A 20,286-nucleotide genomic window follows, 5' to 3' on the forward strand; every position below is an offset into this window, starting at 1 on the left:
ATCTCAATGTCAAGAAATGCTTCTAAATCATCAAATTTGTACACTTCTCAATTTTGTGTGGTGTGGCATTATTTAGTCGATTCTGATTTTGTGTGATTTTGTCTTTCTGTCGTTTCCTGCTGTCAATGGAGCAGTCCGGTGAAATGACAAAGAAAGCTGATCCTGAATGGTCCTCGTGCGTGCATTAAAAATGCTGATTGGCTCACAGAATGAACCTTATAGAGCCAAGCTAGAGTTCAACTTTGTAGCTAAACCAGCGCTCGCACTCGAAGCAAAGACAGAGCGCACTGATGAGGGGCGAGGGGTCCGCAGGCCCGAAGGCGACGGAATAGCCCCCACTGTAACCCTCATGCCTGCCCAAGTGCTAACCGCTTGGCAGGGAGCAGCAGGGGTGACTTGCCCTAATAAAAGAGCTCGCCGCGACCTCAGTTGTGCAACAGTCAAGCCATCGCAATGCGGGCAAGAACTGTCCGCGAACACCGCATCAACATGTTGGACCCCCAAGCATGTGACGCAGTACTCGTGCCTGTCATCCGGGGCAAGGAAACCACCGCATGCAGAAACGCACGGTCAAAACGACATCTTTAAAAAGACGCGCTACATGACCATGTGCTCTCTTAGGGAATTCTGCACTTTGTAGAAACTGCTCTTTTAGATCACCAGCGAAATGCCAAGGGGACGGGAAACCCAGCTCGAATGCTTCCTTCAGCGTTGGAAGTCAGCTCAGCAGAAGGGTTCATCAGTCTCAGATCGGGTCTGAAGCAACAATTCTGATGAGCTAGCTCCAGCAGCCGACTGATATAGCCCTAATTGGCTCATCAGTTTCAGCTGTGGAGCTAAGCTCCGCCAATTCAATTGGCGTTTCATTGGCGCGTTTTCTTATCTTCAGAAGTGATTGGTCGTCTAAAGCACTCCCAAAGTCTGTTTATACAGACACACGTAGAAGTTCCCTTGTGAAGGGGAACAATGTTTCAGACCAGAAAGGTAGCAAAAACAGCCTCAAAGCAGATTACATATTATCAAGATACAAGTATCCTTTTGTTTCTACTATATGTGTACTTTTTGAAACTATTCTGATTGTGAGCACTGAAGTCACATGAGCTGTTTTGAGGATGTTTTTAGTACCTTTCTAGACTTAAACGAATGTCTCAGAACACTTGAAATCAAACACATTTAACAGTTTGAAGAAATTATTGGCATCTTAAAAAATATTTTTTTCTTATTTTTTACATAGGTATGCTTCCTCCACCTTTTGTCCCTGATCCCAAAATGGTATATGCCAAGGACATTGATGATGTGGGTGCATTCAGCACTGTGAAAGGTGTAGTGATTGACAACAAAGATGACGAATTCTACAGTGAGTTTGCAACTGGGAATGTACCAATTCCATGGCAGGAGGAGATGATTGAGACAGGTGTGTTCGGAGAACTTAACATCTGGGGACAAAATGGAAAACTCCCGAATGATCTAGATCCCAACTTTGTGGAAGCGAAAGGAGGGGGATGTGTGCTACTGTAAAGAAGAAAGGAGCAAAACACAAAGCATACAAGAAAGTGATGTGTGCACAGGAAATAATTCATGATGAACAACAAAGCAATGAATTACATATTCATGTAAAGTATGTGTAACAGAGAACAATTATCTAACTCAGAAGGTCTCCATATGTATGTTTTGAAACACTTGTTTGAGCTTCTTAAATCTATTACTAAGCAGTAAGCAAATCACACAGGTATTTTAACATTCTGTAAAATTCTATATTTTTATATAGTATGTAAGGCAACATTACTGATACTGTAATACATGTTTATATATTAAAAGTTACATGAGATAAAGTTTGGTTGTGGAGGTTGATAGCTATTTAAACAGGAATTAAACCAAGTACATTTAAAATAAAGGAACTGAAAACTAACACATCAGCTTAGATGTCATAGAGGAAGTGAGATCCTTGTTTACTTGTGTAGTTAAATATATATTTTTTAAGATATTTACAAAGGTCATCTGTTCACTGTTTGTAAACACATAGCATTTTTGGAGTTTATGATACATTTGGTTGTTAGAAATCATCTTATAATCTTGTCAATAACAATAAAATATTTTTATGTAGGAAAATAGAGTCTTCTCTTTTTGGTCTTTATGGTCAGTCTGGGATGAGCTGCTTTACTAAAATGTTGAACTGGGAGTTTTCAGTTCTTAAAAGCTGAAGCAAATACTTTTTATGGGTACTTTACGTAAGCAAAAAAGTAGGAACTACCTTTTCAAATCTAAACAATTATAAACTATATACTATTTAACATATAAATCAATACATGATTATGTAGAATTGAATGGAACCTATGCCCCGCATCTAATAAATCACTTTATGTAAGGAACAACAGTGCATTTGGTATGGTCATCTACTTCCGTCTTAGCCATGAGAAAGACCAGAGGACAAAATCTAAAAAGAGAAGTAACCACTATAAGTGACATTATTAACAGCATTCAGAATAGGTTTGGTCACAGCGTAGGATTTCACAGTTTGGCAACCCTGAATGCTCAGTAAAAGGTAAATAAACTTCTTTTTGTCTTTTGTTTCATTCTGTTGCAATAGTTGTTGCATTACGCATTTTAAAATAAGTGTATAAGTGTGTTTCTGCATGTGTGAATCTTTTTTTAGAGCAACAAATGATGGATAAGTCAATTCATAAAATATCCAGTGGAAAACCTGAAATTCCACAGAAACCCATCCTCCCACCAAAACCAAACCTTAAAACTTTACACAAGACAAGCCTATTTGCTTCTTCTAGCAGAGTGGCTCAGGCTTTGCATAACTTTGAACCAGGAATGGACAATCAAATGGCATTAAACTACACGAGGAAAGACAGAAGATATTCTAAAGATATAAGCCAAGATGAAAAGCATTTGGGAGTTGAAGCTAGAGTGCCATGTCCTACTTCAACAGATGACATGGCATTGGATTTATCCTCAGTTACGAAAAGTGAACTTAGAGAATTAGAGGAAAAACTGATGGCAGATGAAATAAATCATCAACTGGCAGTGGATGCAGGTCGTTCAGGTATAGTGAAATTTCTGAAATCTGTATCAAACATGATTATGCTTTATAGTGCATATGTCTAAACATATGAAACAACTGAAAAGCTGATGCTGGTTCCCAGCTATTGTGACCTCCCCAAAATGAAAGAGCTGTTATTAATTTATAATACATGCTGTAGGTTTAGAGTAATCATAATTTATTTATTATTCTAATTGTTGAAATAGGCATTGAAATATTTTGAAACATATTAAACCAAAATAAATAAAAAAGACCACATATCTATTAGTTTGTAAATCAGTTAAAAAAACAGTAAAAATGCAGCTAAATTTGCAAAATGATAAATATGTTTTGTTCACAGCATTACTGGCTGGTAGGAGCATGAATATCTTTCAAATGCAAGATACATTTTGGTTAAATTTGACCAGTTATTCCCAAATGTCACACATCTACTGTTATGCTCAATTATTATTTTTGTTAACTTGATCATATTCTGAATAAAAATGAGTATAGTTCTTAGTTCTGTTTATTACACTTTACTATTACTATTTTACTAACATAAAGATAAGTAAAAAATGTGGAAAAAAGTGCAGGTTTTGTCTGGACTTGTGACATAAAATTAATAAAGCACGCCACTATTCTTTCCCTTAGCTCCTGATGGCAGTGAAGTGAATAACTCTGTAAGTGGTAACTCAGAAAAATATCAAGACTCAACAGCACCACCTACTATGTCAGAAGAGAAACACTGCCATTGCGTTTGCCACCTTCAAAGGCCTGGTATGAAACTGGTCTGGGTACCTCTACAGGAAGAGAACAATTACCTGGATACAGTTAGTGAAAAGAGTAATAGACATCAAAACAGTGGAAGACAGAAAACTGAACTTCAAAAAAAGGAGGGTGTTTTACATCTAACCAATAATGAAGTTGGAAAGCTGGAGAATGAAACCTCTCACCATTCAAAACCCCAAGCATTACCGCCATGCATAAATTGCCAAAGCTTTCTATATCACCACAGCCCTCAAAAATTTGCATCAAAGAGATTTTTATATGCTGATGAGCCAGTTCAAAACCACACAAAACCCCCTCTACCTCCAAGGACTTATCAGTCCTCCAAGTATCAAAATATCAAACAATATGCACAGCTTCAGCACACCGACGCCAATGTATACTTAGATATTTTGCCATCAAAAGACAATATACTTACCACACCAGCTGTGCCCCCTCGACCTCTTCCTCGGCCTCCTCTGCACCCCACAAGCAAACAAAAAACAGAAAAATGGTCTTCTCAGCCATCACTGGCCTGTGTGATCTCTCTTAGAGGAGGCTATCTACCAATTAGAAACATCAGCCCCTGTAAGACCAGAAGATTGCCGAGTTCAACAGGTGAGCAAAGAAAAATTCACAAATATTGCCTTTTACTGAAGTGCAGCACAGAAATCCATTTCATTCGAAAGTTTGTTCATAAATTTAATATTCAACAAACATTTTTTTTTTTGCTAAGCATAACATTTTAGCCAACACCAATGTTCATCTGAGAACATATGGAAATAATACTTCCCAAAATCAGAGCAAATATCTGCTTTGAGATACTTTATTAAGAGTAAATTAGACATTTGTCTAGTTTTCTGAAAAGTTCATATTTGTTTTCCAGCTGAGAGTTATGAAAATGCAGAAGGTTGGGAGTCCGTAGACAAAGAAGAGTAAGTATACAATGTCAATGAGTTGTTTTTAAAAACTTGAGTGATTATGCTGTAATTTTTCATAGAGTTTTACAAAGTATATTTTTTCCTGCAGTTGGATGTAGTTGACTGTATAATTTATTTATTTATTGCTTGTACAGCATTTTAAATTTTTTGTAAGCAAAGCACTAAATGTTTTTTGAGATTGTGTGATAATTCATTATGAAATTGTATTGATAGTTGCTGTTTTGTTAATGCACAATTGTTAGGGATTGTTCCAAATGGGAAGTGACACAGAAATTGACTACCTGTTACTGAAATATGATAATTGTGTTGTTTATTGTCATGTATCTTTGGTCTTATGACTCCCTATCCCAGTTCTTTCTTTGTTTTTAATATATTCATCTTTATCTACTTCAACTAGATCTAGAACTATGTTTAGAGTTTAAATAAATACCTGAAATGTTTTTTTTTTTCACTGCCAGATATGAACAAAAATGCACAAAAAATTATTCCATTACAAATCACAAACCATATTATATCAAAATAAATACACCATTTCTCCAATACACTCTGGCCAAAATTTTCAGCACCTCTAAAAATTCTTACGAGTGAAATACCATATTTCATATGGAATAGTTTAATATATTTTCACAATCTATGGCACACAAGGGTGAGTCCAAACACAAAAGTCTATCAATGGATTTCTACTTCACAGGAGTATGTGCGAGGAACACAAAACATTATTCTTCAACAAAGTAGATAAACTGAAAAGTCATTTTCCACCATTAGACCACTGATATAAATAAGATACAGCCAAATTAGGGTTAGTTATAGATCTGCCGTAAAGAGTTTCCATATATGAGTTTTGGGGTCAGAAATCCTTAAACAAACAAAGACACAAGAGAAAGAAAGAAAGAAAGAAAGAAAGAAAGAAAGAAAGAAAGAAAGAAAGAAAGAAAGAAAGAAAAAGAATAAAATAATTTAACTTCACCACAATATTTAGTCCCATTTTCATACTATATCTTCAAACAATATTGTTATACTGTATGGTCAGACAAAAAGAAAGAAAAAGAAAACAGACTCGATGGCTTTATTGCACAAATGAATAAAAGTGTATCGCATGTGTCGGCAGTTAAGGGTACTGCTCAATCTGTAATGTTTTCTAGAATTTTCTTTATTTTCTTTACAGTAGGTAGATAGTTAAACAGCCCTTAAGTTTTTTTTAATTAACTTTCATGCAGTGTGTGACAGCTCTAAGTGAATGAAAACATCCAACTGAGGTTTGAGTTTGAAAGTGCACCATGTTTAAAATTATTAGTCTCAAAAAATGGACTCCTTCTATTTATCTTGCAAAATATACCTTTAATTGTGTGTTGTAACTTGTAATTACTCCACAGAGCTTGTACTGTATTTCTCTGGTTAGATCTTTATGGGGCTATTCACATATCGAATCTTTATGGAAAACACAATGTGTGCCGCTTCCTTTACCAATTCAAATGCGTTTCTTGAGATCCCCTAGCAATTGCCGTTGCTATGGCCACAATCAGCTGTTCTTATAAAGATTTTAACAGTAATTTTTAAAATAGTTGCATCTATTAATACCACTGTGCGGTTATATAGTTAATACGATTACCAGTTAAGAATAGAGCAATATGATGGTGTTTAACTGCACTTACTTAAATGCATTCCTGCATTGGGCTCACACATATAATGTACTCTGCACCATGGTTGGCTGCTTGTTGGTCATTTCTTTCTACCTCACGCTGAACACAGTTGACCAGTCACAACAGACTGGGTCATTGGACCATTTACCACAGATTAGCAGCACGCAAAGGAGGTGTTTGGAAAAAATAATCGCAGAACAAATCATTAGAGTTGTTGGGATCAATTGGTAAAAAATAAATGCATTTTATAATGCTGTGTTCACACCAGATGCGCTTCATTCTCGCATCAAATCCGTTTAATTTACACAACAAATTCACTTCATAATAGACACGGATTCAGTAACTCTAGCTTCATTGCTAAATGGCTAACATGGATTTTATTGAGAGAATAGCTGTGTTTATGTGCTTTAGAATGGCTGATAAACAGCGTTGATTTGTTTGGAGCCATGTCTGAGTGTACTAGATCCAATCAGAGGTGCACACAGCTCTGTGAGTTCATAAACTCCTGCAGAAACTATACCTGGTTGATGGAAGCTTTCAGCGGTGCTTTAGAGCTTTTGAGCCTAACCCAGTTTGATGAAGAGTTGTTAGGTGTCGGCAGGAGAATTTCCCCCAGGACACCAACAACAGGCGCTATGTTATAATCACGCCCCTACAAGAGAAAGCTCCTGATTAGCACATTAAACATGCAAAATGCTCAGCTCGTCTTCATTTGCACGTATTGCATAATGCACGCTGCCTAATTCGTGCATATTGCGCCCAGGATGTCTGTTCGCATATTTGAATTGATTTTACATGTAAATCACTCGCGTTTGCTGCTTCATCTCCGTCTGTTTTGAATGCAGCATTACACAACAAAAATGTTTTTTTGACCTTGCATGCACATCAGGCTGTTGTTGGAGACCCCATCAAACCAAAAATGTGACCTTTTATAATGCATAATAGGGGCTCTAAAAAAGCACAGCATGGAAGATTCTGTCATGCTATCAAATCATTCTATTCTATCATGCTATTAATATTTACAGCAAATACTAGGGGCCTTGCAAAGGGCCATGGCTGGATCTTCCGTAATGACAATGATTCAAAACAAATATTATAAAAATCTACACAAAAATGCATCACTATGTGTCACAAAAGTATGGTTCTGTCATGATCATCCCCATACCCTAACTTATTGAAAATAAGTAGGTGAAATGAAGAGGAAAGAGCACCAACATTGACTGAGAAACCATAAAATCTAAGATTCTGTAAGAAAAAATGTAAACACTTATCAGGAGTCTTCCAACTTCATCAGGTAACATATGAGAAGATTTGGAGCTGAATTCTGTGCAAATGTAAGTTGAAAAATTACTGAATAAAATTGTGCCACTGTTTTGACCAACATGTACAGTATTGGAGAAAAACATTGACTTATTAATTTGTTTTCTTACTAATTTTAATTAATTTTGTTTCTATGAAAGGCAGAATTTTTTGTGATTTTTTTTTTTTTTTTTTTTTTGTAAATGAAAAATGAGCAATACAAAATTATTTTCATGGCTTTCCTTGCTTATATTTATCATATGTGTATCAAACATCTGCAAATTAGTTTTTTCTTTATGCTCTTTACTGTTCTAACTTCCTAACTGTTTATGTTCACCTGAAACATAATTAACTGTATTTATTGTAGTATGGTTGAAAAGAACAGAATAACGGACTGATCGCTTATTGAATAATGCATCCCTGCCAGAGCAAGATATGCCCAAATGCAAAATCACAGTGCTATATGTACAGCAGTTTCAGTACAGTAGCTTCAGTCCAGCAGACCAAAACCAGAAGTTTAAGTGTATCATTTAACTTGCCATGCCACTAGATACCTAATTCATTCAAACACTAACCCTAAACTTCATATAATCTCCGGTACAACATCCAGTCTGAGATGCTTGGTGCTACTCTCCTGAAACTGGCATGATGTATCGCTTTGCAGTTGTGCATTTGACGATTATTGATACTTTTAGTTTCTTTGAGTTTATTGTGTCAAAAACAAGCAAGAGGATACCTTAAGCTCTTTTGCCGACAACTATGAAAAATAGAGATGTTCTCATGTTTTAGAGCAGCACAGGTTGCTATATTCTTCCATTTCATAACATAAAGCAAATTACCCAATGCAGTATGTTTTCAACAAATATAGGGTATCATGTCCTTTTCCCCCAGATCTGATTCAACGTCTCAACTTAATCTACTTACATCTAGCGAAAACTATATTTTGTAGTCCTATTAAGCTTAGTAATCCAAGTTCTTGTGTTGAGAACAAAAATATGTGTTTGAAAAAGTATTTTAAATACAATATACACTTTTTCAAAGTATTTAATTAAAATACATCTGATTACTTTTATTGTGGTCCAGGAAAATACTAATTACAAAATACTCAAAAGTAATTTAATACACATTTTCAATACATATACTGCCTATCTCAATTCAATTCAATTCACCTTTATTTGTATAGCGCTTATACAATGTAGATTGTGTCAAAGCAGCTTCACATAAAAGGTCACAGTAAATAGGAACAGTGTAGTTAAGTTTGTAGTGTTTAAGTTCAGTTCAGTTTAGCTCAGTTCAGTGTGGTTTAATAATCACTACTGAGAGTCCAAATATTGAAGAGCAAATCCAACGATGCGCAGCTCTACAGATCCTGAACCATGCAAGCCAGTGGCGACAGCGGAGAGGGAAAAAAAACTTCACTAAAGGCGGAAGTGAAGAAAAAAAACCTTGAGAGAAACCAGGCTCAGTTGGGCACGACCATTTTAATTTCTCCGCTGGCCAAACGTCTTGTGCAGAGCTGCAGTCTCAGTGGCGGAGGCTGGAAGCTGGCCTCAGCGAAGACTCGTCTGTCTCTGGAGCGTCATAGGAAACAGTCTCATGTTCTCCACTCTTCCATGACCATCGCAGTAGCTGCTCAGGATTCGGCCTGGTCCAGGATATGGAAACCTTGGGATCATCTCGTCGTTGGTCTTGGATCGAATCAGTGACTCTGCATAGTCTGAGGGCCTCGGGAAGAGTATCCCCAGGTGGAAATGGAGAATAAAGAAAGTAATTAGCGTAGCTGATGTTCACAGTGTATATCAGCAAGATGCATAACCTGTGTGGAAGCCCCCTAAGTGGTGCACTAAGTGTATGCTTTACTGAACAGATAGGTCTTTAATCTAGTTTTGAATTGGGAGAGTGTGTCTGAGCCTCGGACGTTATCAGGAAGGCTATTCCAGAGTTTAGGAGCTATAAATGAGAAGGCTCGACCTCCTTTACTCGACTTTGCTATTCTAGGTACTACCAGAAGTCCTGAGTTTTGAGATCTTAAAGAGCGAGTTGGATTGTAGCGAGACAGAAGATTGGTTAGATAAGCAGGAGCTAGATTATTTAGAGCTTTATATGTAAGAAGCAATATTTTAAATTCAATACGAAACTTAACAGGCAGCCAGTGTAAGGAGGATAACATTGGGGTGATGTGATCAAATTTTCTAGACCTGGTTAGAACTCTGGCAGCTGCATTTTGTACTAATTGAAGTTTGTTAATAGAGGATGCTGGGCAGCCAGCAAACAGAGCATTACAGTAGTCCAGCCTAGAAGTCATAAAAGCATGGACTAGCTTTTCTGCATCTGAGATGGATAGCATACTTCGTAACTTAGCTATATTTCTCAGATGAAAGAAAGCAGTTTTTGTGACATGGGAAATATGATTTTTAAAAGTTAAATTGCTGTCTAATATGACACCCAGATCTTTTATAGTAGAACTAACGCTAACTTTGTATCCCTCTAATTGTAGATCGAGTTGTGAGATCTGCTGTGTACAGGATTTAGGCCCAATAAGTAATAATTCTGTTTTGTCTGAGTTTAAGAGAAGATAATTGTTGGTCATCCAGTCTTTAACATCTTTAATACACTCAGTTAGCTTGGACAGATTAGACGTCTCGTCAGGTTTAGTTGAAATATATAATTGAGTATCATCTGCATAGCAGTGAAAGCTGATCCCATGTCTTCTAATAATGTCTCCCAGGGGTAGCATGTATATTGTAAACAGTAAAGGGCCTAAAACTGATCCTTGAGGCACCCCGTATTTTACTGGGCTGATTTGTGAAGGCTGTCCATTTATATTTACAAACTGGTAACGGTCAGATAAGTATGACTTAAACCATTGTAGGGCCTGTCCTTGGACACCTGTAGACTTTAAGCGATTAATAAGGATACCATGGTCAATGGTGTCAAATGCCGCACTAAGATCGAGTAGAACTAATAGCGAGATGCACCCTTGGTCAGCAGCTAAGAGTAAATCGTTGGTTATTTTCACTAATGCAGTTTCTGTACTGTGATGAGCTCTGAAACCTGACTGAAACACTTCAAAAACATTGTTGGTCTGCAGAAAGGAGCATAATTGAGCAGAAACAACTTTTTCTAGTATTTTAGATATAAATGGAAGGTTTGAAATAGGCCTATAATTAGCTAAGTTGCTGGGTTCCAGTTGTGGTTTCTTAATAATAGGTTTAATAACAGCTAACTTGTAGGGATTTGGAACATGGCCTAAAGATAAAGAAGAGTTGATAATGTTAAGAAGAGGTTCTCCTATAACAGGTAGCAATTCTTTCAGTAACTTTGTTGGAATTGGGTCCAATATACACGTAGCTGATTTAGAGCTATTTATAATTTTGTCTAGCTCTTCCTGTTCTATGATTTTAAAGCACTGTAGGTTATTTAGATTCAGAGGCGTGTTTACTGGATCTGAAGTATAAGGCGGTGCAGAAAGTTTAATATCTCCTATTTTCTGTCTAAAGCCTTCTATTTTATCACTGAAAAAATTCATGAAGTCATCACTACTAATTTGCGGTGGAACGTTTTGTTTCAAAGATGACCGATTATTTGTTAATTTAGCGATGGTGTTAAATAAGAATCTAGGATTGTTTTGATTATTTTCTATCAGTTTGCGGAGGTGCTCAGCCCTGGCAGATTTAAAGCCCTCCTATAGCTGGACATACTGTCTTTGTATGCAATTCTAAAGACTTCTAAATTAGTTTTTTTCCATTTACGTTCCAGGGCACGGGTTGCTGTTTTGAGAGCGCGGGTATGACTATTATACCATGGTGTAGTTTTATTCTCTCTAGTCTTTTTTAGTTTGATGGGTGCCACAGTATTTAAAGTGCTAGTAAAGATGGCATCCATACTGCTGGTTACTACATCAAGGTCATTTGCGTTTGCTATCTGTTCTGACTTCTGGCCAAAAAGTTTAATAAAAAATAAAATAATTTTTTATCAAAAATTCACTTTTTTTGTCTTAAAAATAAAATCTTACCTTGTGACCTATTGCTTTAGAAGACATACTTGTCACACATCACTTGCAGAAAGTCTGTGTGTGTGTTTTTTTTTCTTTACTAAGAAAGAAAGTGCAATAGATTGCAGGGGAAACTCTGAACAGTATTGTTAAAGGGGCAAACACTCAGGCCATTACAATCTGTTAAATCTAGGAATGTGATATCAGGTGTAATAATTGTGGCTTTCATACAGGCTGTCTGACAATACAGGAAGCCCACGGAGGATCTCCAGTGACTGGGAGCCAAACAGTGACTATGGTGAGATTCTTTCAGTGGTGAGCGGTGACTTTCTTAACCAAGCATGCAATATTATATATGTCAGAGGTGTGTATATACAGTTAAAGTCAGAATTATTAGCCCCCCTTTGAATTAATTTTTTCTTTTTTAGATATTTCCCAAATGATGTTTAACAGAGCAAGGAGATTTTCACCGTATGTCTGATAATATTTTTTCTTCTTGGCAAAGTCTTATATGGCTAGAATAAAGCAGTTTCTAATTTTTAAGCGAATTTGATGATTTTCATGCATTAAGCTATTTTTTTTCAACTGTCAAAACAAACCATCGTTATACAATAACTTGCCTAATTACCCTAACCTGCCTAGTTAACCTAATTAGCCTAGTTAAGCTTGTCACTATAAGCTGTATAGAAGTGTCTTGAAAAATATCTATTAAAATATTATTTACTGTCATCATGGCAAAGATAAAATAAATCAGTTATTAGAAACGAGTTATTAAAACTATTATGATTGGAAATGTCTTGAAAAAAATCTCTCCTTTAAAAAGAAATTGGGGAAAAAAATGAACAGGAGGGCTAATAATTCAGGGGGGCTAAAATTCTGATTTCAACTGTATGTATATATATATATATAAAGCGGCTGCTGTTGGGATTTATTAAAATGCCTACTTGTCTAAAGCTAGGGTTTCCATTCTAATTTCACCATTATCTTTTCAGTGTTTGTGAAAATATGTGTGTTTTATCTAGTTTTTTGAGTGGCTAACAGTGGTAGGCTATTGTAAAAGAAAGACAGCATTTGTGGAAACAATCATAGGCGGAGCGTGTGTAAGGCTGGGGAAGGCTTAGCCTCCCCCTGGCCAGAGACCACGAAGATAGCAGCAAAGAAAAAAAAATGCATTGAAAACATGGAACGGGTGTAAGGCTTAATATGAATGTAATTTAATGTTAATGATTAACGCAACACTTTAGCTATTGTAAGTTTGTCAATCAAATTTAAAGTCCTCCACCCCACAAAAATAAAACTGTCCAACCCTGTACGTTGCACTGATGAGCGCTGTTTATTACTGGAGTTAGCAGCCTAGCCTCCCCCTGGCCAGAGACCATGAAGATAGCAGCAAAGAAAAAAAATGCATTTAAAACATGTAACGGGTGTAAGGTGCAATATGAATGCAATTTAATGTTGATGATTAACGAAACACTTTAGCTATTGTAAGTTTGTCAATCAAATTTAAAGTCCCCCACCCCACAAAAATGAAACTGTCCAACCCCGCACGTTGCACTAATGAGCGCTGTTTATTACTGGAGTTAGCAGCTGCTCTGAAAACGAAACCAAAAGTGCTGGCCAGTGGACTATTTGATTTGCTGGTCAAGGATTAAAGGACATTAAAGGACAGCGCATATATTAGCCTTACACTGGAGTTTGTTCACCCTCCGTCTATGGAAACAATCAATTAGTCATATTGGTTTCATGTTTTCTATGTCAGAATTTATTTAGCAGACACCGTTCGAGCTAACATTATTTGTAATACCATTATCTCTTTTGCACCACAAAGTCAAAACCATCTCAAACGAATGTATAAACTTTCTTGAAATATAAACTAGCTATATATAGGCATTTCCATTTCAAAATGCACATTAAACAATGTGAACAAAACACATTTTATCTGATCTTTCTTGCAGCGATTATGGATTTTAAAATGTTAAGCAGCAATCATTTTAATTCTAACTTAATCCTAATCATAATGTACCCAAAAACCATATTCCAAATTGCAGTGGTACAGAAAAGTCATTCACTCACAATCCTTCGGCTTAGTCCCTGATTTATCAGGGGTCGCCACAAGAAATTAACTGCCAATTACTCTGGCATATGTTTTACATATGTTCTGCAGCCCTGCAGAGTTTAGTTCCAGCCCTGCTTCAACACACCTATGTGTAGGTATCCAACAAGCCTAAAGCAATCAGTTTGATGAGCTGTATTTACTTAGGGTTGGAACTAATCTGTGCAGATCTGTGGCCTTATAGGAAATCAGTTTGACACCTGTTTTATGTGGTGGATGCCCTTCCACCTGCAACCTAGCACTGGGAAACACCCATAATATGGAGTCTGATAAGTCTCTAAATTAATTCACGCAAAAGACATGATATACACATGCATAGCCAAATTCACATGCATAAAAACCAATTTATGTGCACAAAATATTTATATATATTAATAAAAACAATTCACGTGCAATAAATAAAAATACATATTCAAGAAATACGTTTCGCAAATGCAAAACACAACACTCATTGAGTATGTTTACATGGACACCTATAATCCAATTTTAATACAATTAAAACAATACTCTGATTAAGAGTCTACCATGTAAACAGCGATTTTTGATTACCTTAATCAGGCTAAAGTCATAATCGAACTAAACAGAAATCAAATTAAGATGTGGGGTATGCCTATTTTAGCATTATTGAAGTGCAGTACAGACATGTAAAACTCATGTAATCAAACTATTACTGTGGTGTAGGATTTTTTGCCACATTTTGCGACAGCATAGGGCTATACAGATAGCTGTTTGACACTACTTTCTGCACCTATCGAGTAAGTAGGACCACAGACAGTTTTTTTCACATATGGCGCACGGTATCAAATCCCATTAAAATTCCAGCTGTTCATACTTGCATGCAATATTTGTCACAAGGGCATGAATAAAATGTTCCTGAATGAAGGTGAAAGTGCCAAACTGCAGTTAAATTGAAAAATTAAAAATGAAACACCTGAAATTACATGAAACCCCAGAGAAAACGTGGATAGCATGGTGACGCAATGACGTTAATCTATCTATGTGCTATAACATGTAAAACGGTATTTTGAAAGAAACATTCAAAAAGCAACTCATGTAAACACCTTAATCCTATTACTGTCTTTTTCAGATTAAGGCAAATAATTTTATTACTGATGTCCATGTAAATGTAGTCACTGACTGTTTACATGGACATCAGTAATCTGGTTAATTGGCACACGGGACATGAAAAGCCGTATTGTTTTGTATCCGTTGCCATTTTTTTCATCAAAAGTACCCCTGCTTTAGCCTGGAAAGAGTTTTTGTTCCAGAGATGGCCAGCAATAGGATGGTAATGATAGTATTTGAGCACAGTGGACCGAAGAACCGTCAGGACAAACAAAAGCTGCTTCAAAGGATGCAACCTGCAGGATACTTTGGGATCATAAAAAAAGAGCATACTGTTTTTAACAACATGTTCCTCATCTGAGCCACCTCCTTCAACTTTTTGAATGAGATTACTGATCACTGGGATATCTCTTTGTAATATTTTCAATTGCTCTTTGTCAGTTATCATGACTGAGGAGAGACTGCGTAGATCCAAACCTCCTATCACTGTGTGCTTCGGAAGAATGTCAATGGGCCCAGCACTATGTTGCAGTGCGTTGCATGAAAGAACATCTGTAATCTCATCTGTAATCTCGCCAGTTGTCCAGATGGATTTGAACGATTCATCAACCACCAAAGGCTGTTGTGGTCTGTATAAACGGTTATGTGAAGGCCTTCAATGTAAGGTCTAAAATGTTCCAAAGCCCAAATCACTCCCAAACACTCCTTCTCGGGTGTTGAGTATGGCTTTTCAGCTTTGTGCAAAGTTCTGCTTGCAAAAGCCTCATCAACATCTTTCCCTGTCTCATCCTTCTGCATTAGTGGGTACATTGTCAATATCAATACTGAACAATAGCCAAAACTGAACAATGATTTGATTGATTAACTTTTGAGTTAATAATAGCAATAATTAAACTTAATAATTTTATTAACTTGCCTTCAACATTTTTTTTTAACTTATATATATTATACACCATCTTTACATGTTTCTGTTTAGTGCTGTCAGCTGATCTGGGTAAACTAAAATTTATAAATGACAAAAATTTGATAGAGCAGATTAGTCAGAAATAACAAATTGTGGTTTGAAGATCGTTACACTCCTGATGCTTATGTTTAATGTACATTAGGTTTAATAAATGACCAAACATTCTCAAATACATTTTGTTATCCCCAGAACCTCTATATCAAATCTACCAGGCTAAGCTCTCGAAAGAAGCCAGTCAGATCCAAACTGATAGTCCTGATTGCAACAGGAGAAGTGTTAGTGAAACCCTGGGCCTTGGAGGTCCTGGAAGCCTGGCAGTGGTTGGCACCCAATCAAAAAGAGGTCCTGAAGAAATTACACTCTGGCAGGACTTACCAGTGGTGAAGGAAAGTGGAATGTTGCACAAGCTCACTCGCACTGAAAAACAGAGACAAGAAGTGAGAGAAGTTTTCCCTTACAAGAAGTAACTTCACATTTTTGTTGCAAAGTTCAACTTTAGTTATTACATACATTTAATCTTTAAATTTGTTTTTAGAGCATGTTTGAAGTGCTCACCTCTGAAGCCTCCTACCTGCGCTCCCTGCGGGTTCTAAAGGATCATTTCCTAGGGTCACGGGAACTCAATGAAACTCTGGTCATTCATGATAGGAAAGTCCTGTTCTCCAACCTCCTGCAGGTCTATGAAGTTAGCGAGAGGTGAGTAGATTAAAAGATAAATGCATTAGGATTATAGATGAAATACATGGAAACTTCACTTTTCACCTTTTTACTCTGATGTCAGTTCAAATGGAAATTTGGTCACATTTTATTTTGATGGTCCGTTTGTTGAATGTAAGTTACATTGCATCTACATGCCAACTAATTCTCATTAGATGATAAGTAGACTTTTAGGTTGGTAGGGTTAGTGTAGGTAGGGTTAGTGTAAATTGACATGTACTTGCTAAGTTTCTTATAGTCAATTAAATGTCTGTTGAAGGAGCAGTATTAAGAGATATTAAGTAGACAGTCTACTAATACTCAAATAGACCATCAAGATAGCATTACTGCAAATTCTTATATATATATATATATATATATATATATACATACACACCCACACAGTATACTCTCTCATCTTGTGAGCATGTAAGTCAGTCTGTGAGTAAGTGCCTTCTCTACACACACATAATACTGATAAGTTATTGTCCCTGTACCCTCTGTTATGATAGACACACTGCTAGCATTGTTTTACTATTGTTTTAGGAAAGGGCTGAGCTTAATCTTTGAAAGTTTAATACAGTTTTTTTAAATATAAAGTTTTATATTTTCATTATTCATTTTGTACTTTTGCATTACAAGAAGCTCTTCAGTTTTTGTAGCTGCTTGCAAAAAACACTGCCTGATCAAAAGAAAAAAAAAAGTGCTGGAGATTTGTTGCTTACTCCTGTTGTTCTGTACCCATACTGAACCATAACCCTAATAACCGCTAATGTGTATTTGTAACCCTTATTTTTTGCTGTTTACACAACAGCCTCTTCAACGTGGGTATCATAAATAATAAATATGGTTTACTGATCATTCATTTCTTTTTCCTTTAATCTGGAGCATCGACAACAGCATTACAACAGCATTGCAACTTTTTTCCATTTCCCTTTTTCCCATCACTCTCTTGTTGGCCCCATTAAAGGAGCCAGAGCCCAAAAATAACCTTCTCAACTAACACATCTTTCTAAGTAGATTTAATAACATTTTTACATTTAAATATTAATTAACAAAATATAAATAAAAATAATGAATTTAATATAAGGTTACATATTCATAAACAATAATGTGATTTCTGTAGTATATTACTTTTTTGCAGTAACTCAGTATAATTCACTACTAATTATTTTTGAGGCAATATTACTTGCTGCAGTCTCAGTAACCCAGGTTGCCAAACATTTTAAAACATGCACTAAATAATGTTATTTTCAAGAATGTAACAACAGCGCGAGACATTCACACTACACACACCAGAGAAAAACAATCTGTGGATAAATGTACTTTTGCTGGAGTTTAATGTATTGTCGGATTTTAGAAAGCTTATTAGCAAAATCCATCCAACCCTGCAATAATATGTAAGCCAACATTATATAGTTATTATTAAACAGACTAAGCCATATCTGTACTCTTATAGAAATAATATGCCATTTGCTGTCACTGAAAAAATAAATAATCAGTATGTGAAACAGTTAGAATATTAAGTATAAAAGTGTATCCAATCTGTTTTTCATCATAATTATTCATGTAACAAAATATGTTTCTGTTTGTTAGACACACATGTGCACTGCAATCTACTACTTTGCGAATCCAGTCATGAATGATTGTTAAATCTACACAAATTACAGAAAAATAAACCTGAAATAAAGTCTGATAATGTTCCTTAGAAATGGTAATTTTATTGATGAATATGCCGTATTGTGCATTGTGTATCGTTGACATGACAGCCTCAAGGGATAGATCACCTAAAACTGACAATTCTGCCATTTAGTTTGAAAACATTTGAAAGACAAAAAACAGTGAGTAAGAACTCGGGTAAAATATTTCTTTTAACATGGCGCCTGCTTTCTAGTGACATAAAAACAAATTAAAAGTGTATCTCCTGCTGAAAAAGGTTCAGTATAATGATTTTAGATTATAACATTTTAACCTTTTATGTTTTATTTTATTTTAATATTTAAAACAAAATATGTAATATTGTCAGACTTCTTGTGGGAACAAATATTTTATTACAATTAAACACAAAATTTTTGGAATTGTGGTCATATTTCTGTTTTTTTTTTTTTTTTTTTTGGTGAAAGTAACCTAAAAGTAGTAGAAAAGTAGTGTAACATTACATTTCAGAGACAAATGTAACTAACAATAATGTAATTTAATGTAATTAATTACAATAAAATGACAGTAACTAGTAATATATAACATATTACATTTTGGAAGTAACTTGCCCAACTCTGTGTATACCCCAGCTTCTCCAGTATTGTTATTGGCCCCACCCAGTGGCTGTCTATCTTGGGCTTTCTCCCTGTATTCCTAACTGGACTCTAAACTCAAACTAGCTCATCAACCCTGAAGTGACATCCCTTGGCACACAGGTTATAAACTCTCTTTTGCTAAATCCCTACACTCATCAAATGTCATGTGCATCAATAGAATCCAAATGGTCCTAGACCTATTTAGCATATTCAGACTGTTAGGACCAGTGGCAGATGTGTGTCCAAAATCAAATGTTTGTCCATTTGGGCTGTACGCAGATTGTGACGCTGGCAGATATGTTTCACATCATGCCCCATCTGTCCACAGTAGAAGTCCACTGTAAACAATGAAGAGTTTTCATCACTCCAAAGGGACCGGGCCCTACCATGCCACACAATGCTTCTTGCATATCCACAGGGAGCACAATTTACTATCTAAAATATTGTCGTGGCTTTTTATGATTTTTTGACACAATCTACACTGTAAAAAGCACTGTAGAAATAAAGATGAAATTAATCTGCTCTCCCCTGTCACTGACACAAACTCACTCCTTAAAGTCATTAGCTACTGTGATAAAGCATGGCTGGACTGTAGAGTGAAATACTGATTACAAAAACAATACCTGAAATGCGTGAAGAAGGACATCTTTTAGTGTAACACAATATCTTTTCCCAGCCTTGCTTGTTAAAGTAAGCAGCTACTTCATCACATCCATGGGCAACTTATGTGCTTGTTCCCTCACCACCAATTACCAATTAAAGGACCTTATAATGTCACTTCTCTGCTCAAAAACCAACACTTCTCAGGATGTAACTTTATTCCTGCTGACCCGATTCTCTTCAGCGACATTCTCAAGGCCAAGGTTGCAGAATGGAATGATTTTCCATTTGCCAGACGAAACATTAGACATGGATTTCATAGAATGCCCTTCAGTACCCTCTCCATCAGGTGATCAAAAGTTGTAAGTGAGTTACAAAGAAAACAAAGGACTTTAAATTGCTATAAAACTTTACCTGTGCAGAATACCCTTACAGGTCTTGCAAAATGATTACTCTACAAATTTAGAAATAAAAGCCACCAAATTTAGGCTTGGATTTTTGATAAGCACCACGCTGACAGTCCAAACACTGAAGTGCAAATCCATCAATGTGCAGCCCCACAAGACCCAAACCATGCAAGCCAGTGGCGAGGATCAAACTTCACCAATTGACGAAAGTGAAGGAAAAAACCTTGAGAGAAACCAGGCTCAGTTGGTCACAACCATTTCTCCTCTAGCCAAACTTTTTGTGCAGAGCTGCAGTCTAGGCGCCGGAGGCTAAAGAATGCTGGACATCCATCGTGGAGAAGCTGCAGGTGGAAGAGGTCACTGGCCGTTGTACAGACTGGCCCTTCAGGATCAATGTGAAAGACTCGTCTCACTGGGATCTTACAGGAATCAGTCTCATGCTCCCCACTCCTCCATGACCACTACAGCAGCTGCTCAGGA

At 36.3% G+C, this 20,286-nt stretch overlaps 2 protein-coding genes across 2 annotated transcripts in view; both read left to right on the plus strand.

The window, feature by feature from the left end:
* Nucleotides 1-1,518, plus strand: part of grk1b (G protein-coupled receptor kinase 1 b) — a 28,516-nt gene extending 26,998 nt beyond the window's left edge. The window contains exon 7 of the mRNA XM_056457035.1: nt 1,235-1,518. Coding sequence (XP_056313010.1) covers nt 1,235-1,518 — 284 coding nt within the window. The remainder of the gene's footprint in view (nt 1-1,234) is intronic.
* Nucleotides 1,519-2,453: 935 nt separating this feature from the next.
* Nucleotides 2,454-20,286, plus strand: part of arhgef15a (Rho guanine nucleotide exchange factor (GEF) 15) — a 76,352-nt gene continuing 58,519 nt past the window's right edge. Inside the window, 7 exon segments of the mRNA XM_056458459.1 lie at nt 2,454-2,542; nt 2,654-3,052; nt 3,680-4,411; nt 4,680-4,728; nt 11,901-11,965; nt 15,999-16,246; nt 16,345-16,505. Of these exon segments, the coding sequence (XP_056314434.1) occupies nt 2,662-3,052; nt 3,680-4,411; nt 4,680-4,728; nt 11,901-11,965; nt 15,999-16,246; nt 16,345-16,505 (1,646 nt within the window). The 5' untranslated portion in view covers nt 2,454-2,542; nt 2,654-2,661.

Source organism: Danio aesculapii, chromosome 5 (assembly GCF_903798145.1).
Source record: "Danio aesculapii chromosome 5, fDanAes4.1, whole genome shotgun sequence".
Taxonomy (NCBI): domain Eukaryota; kingdom Metazoa; phylum Chordata; class Actinopteri; order Cypriniformes; family Danionidae; genus Danio; species Danio aesculapii.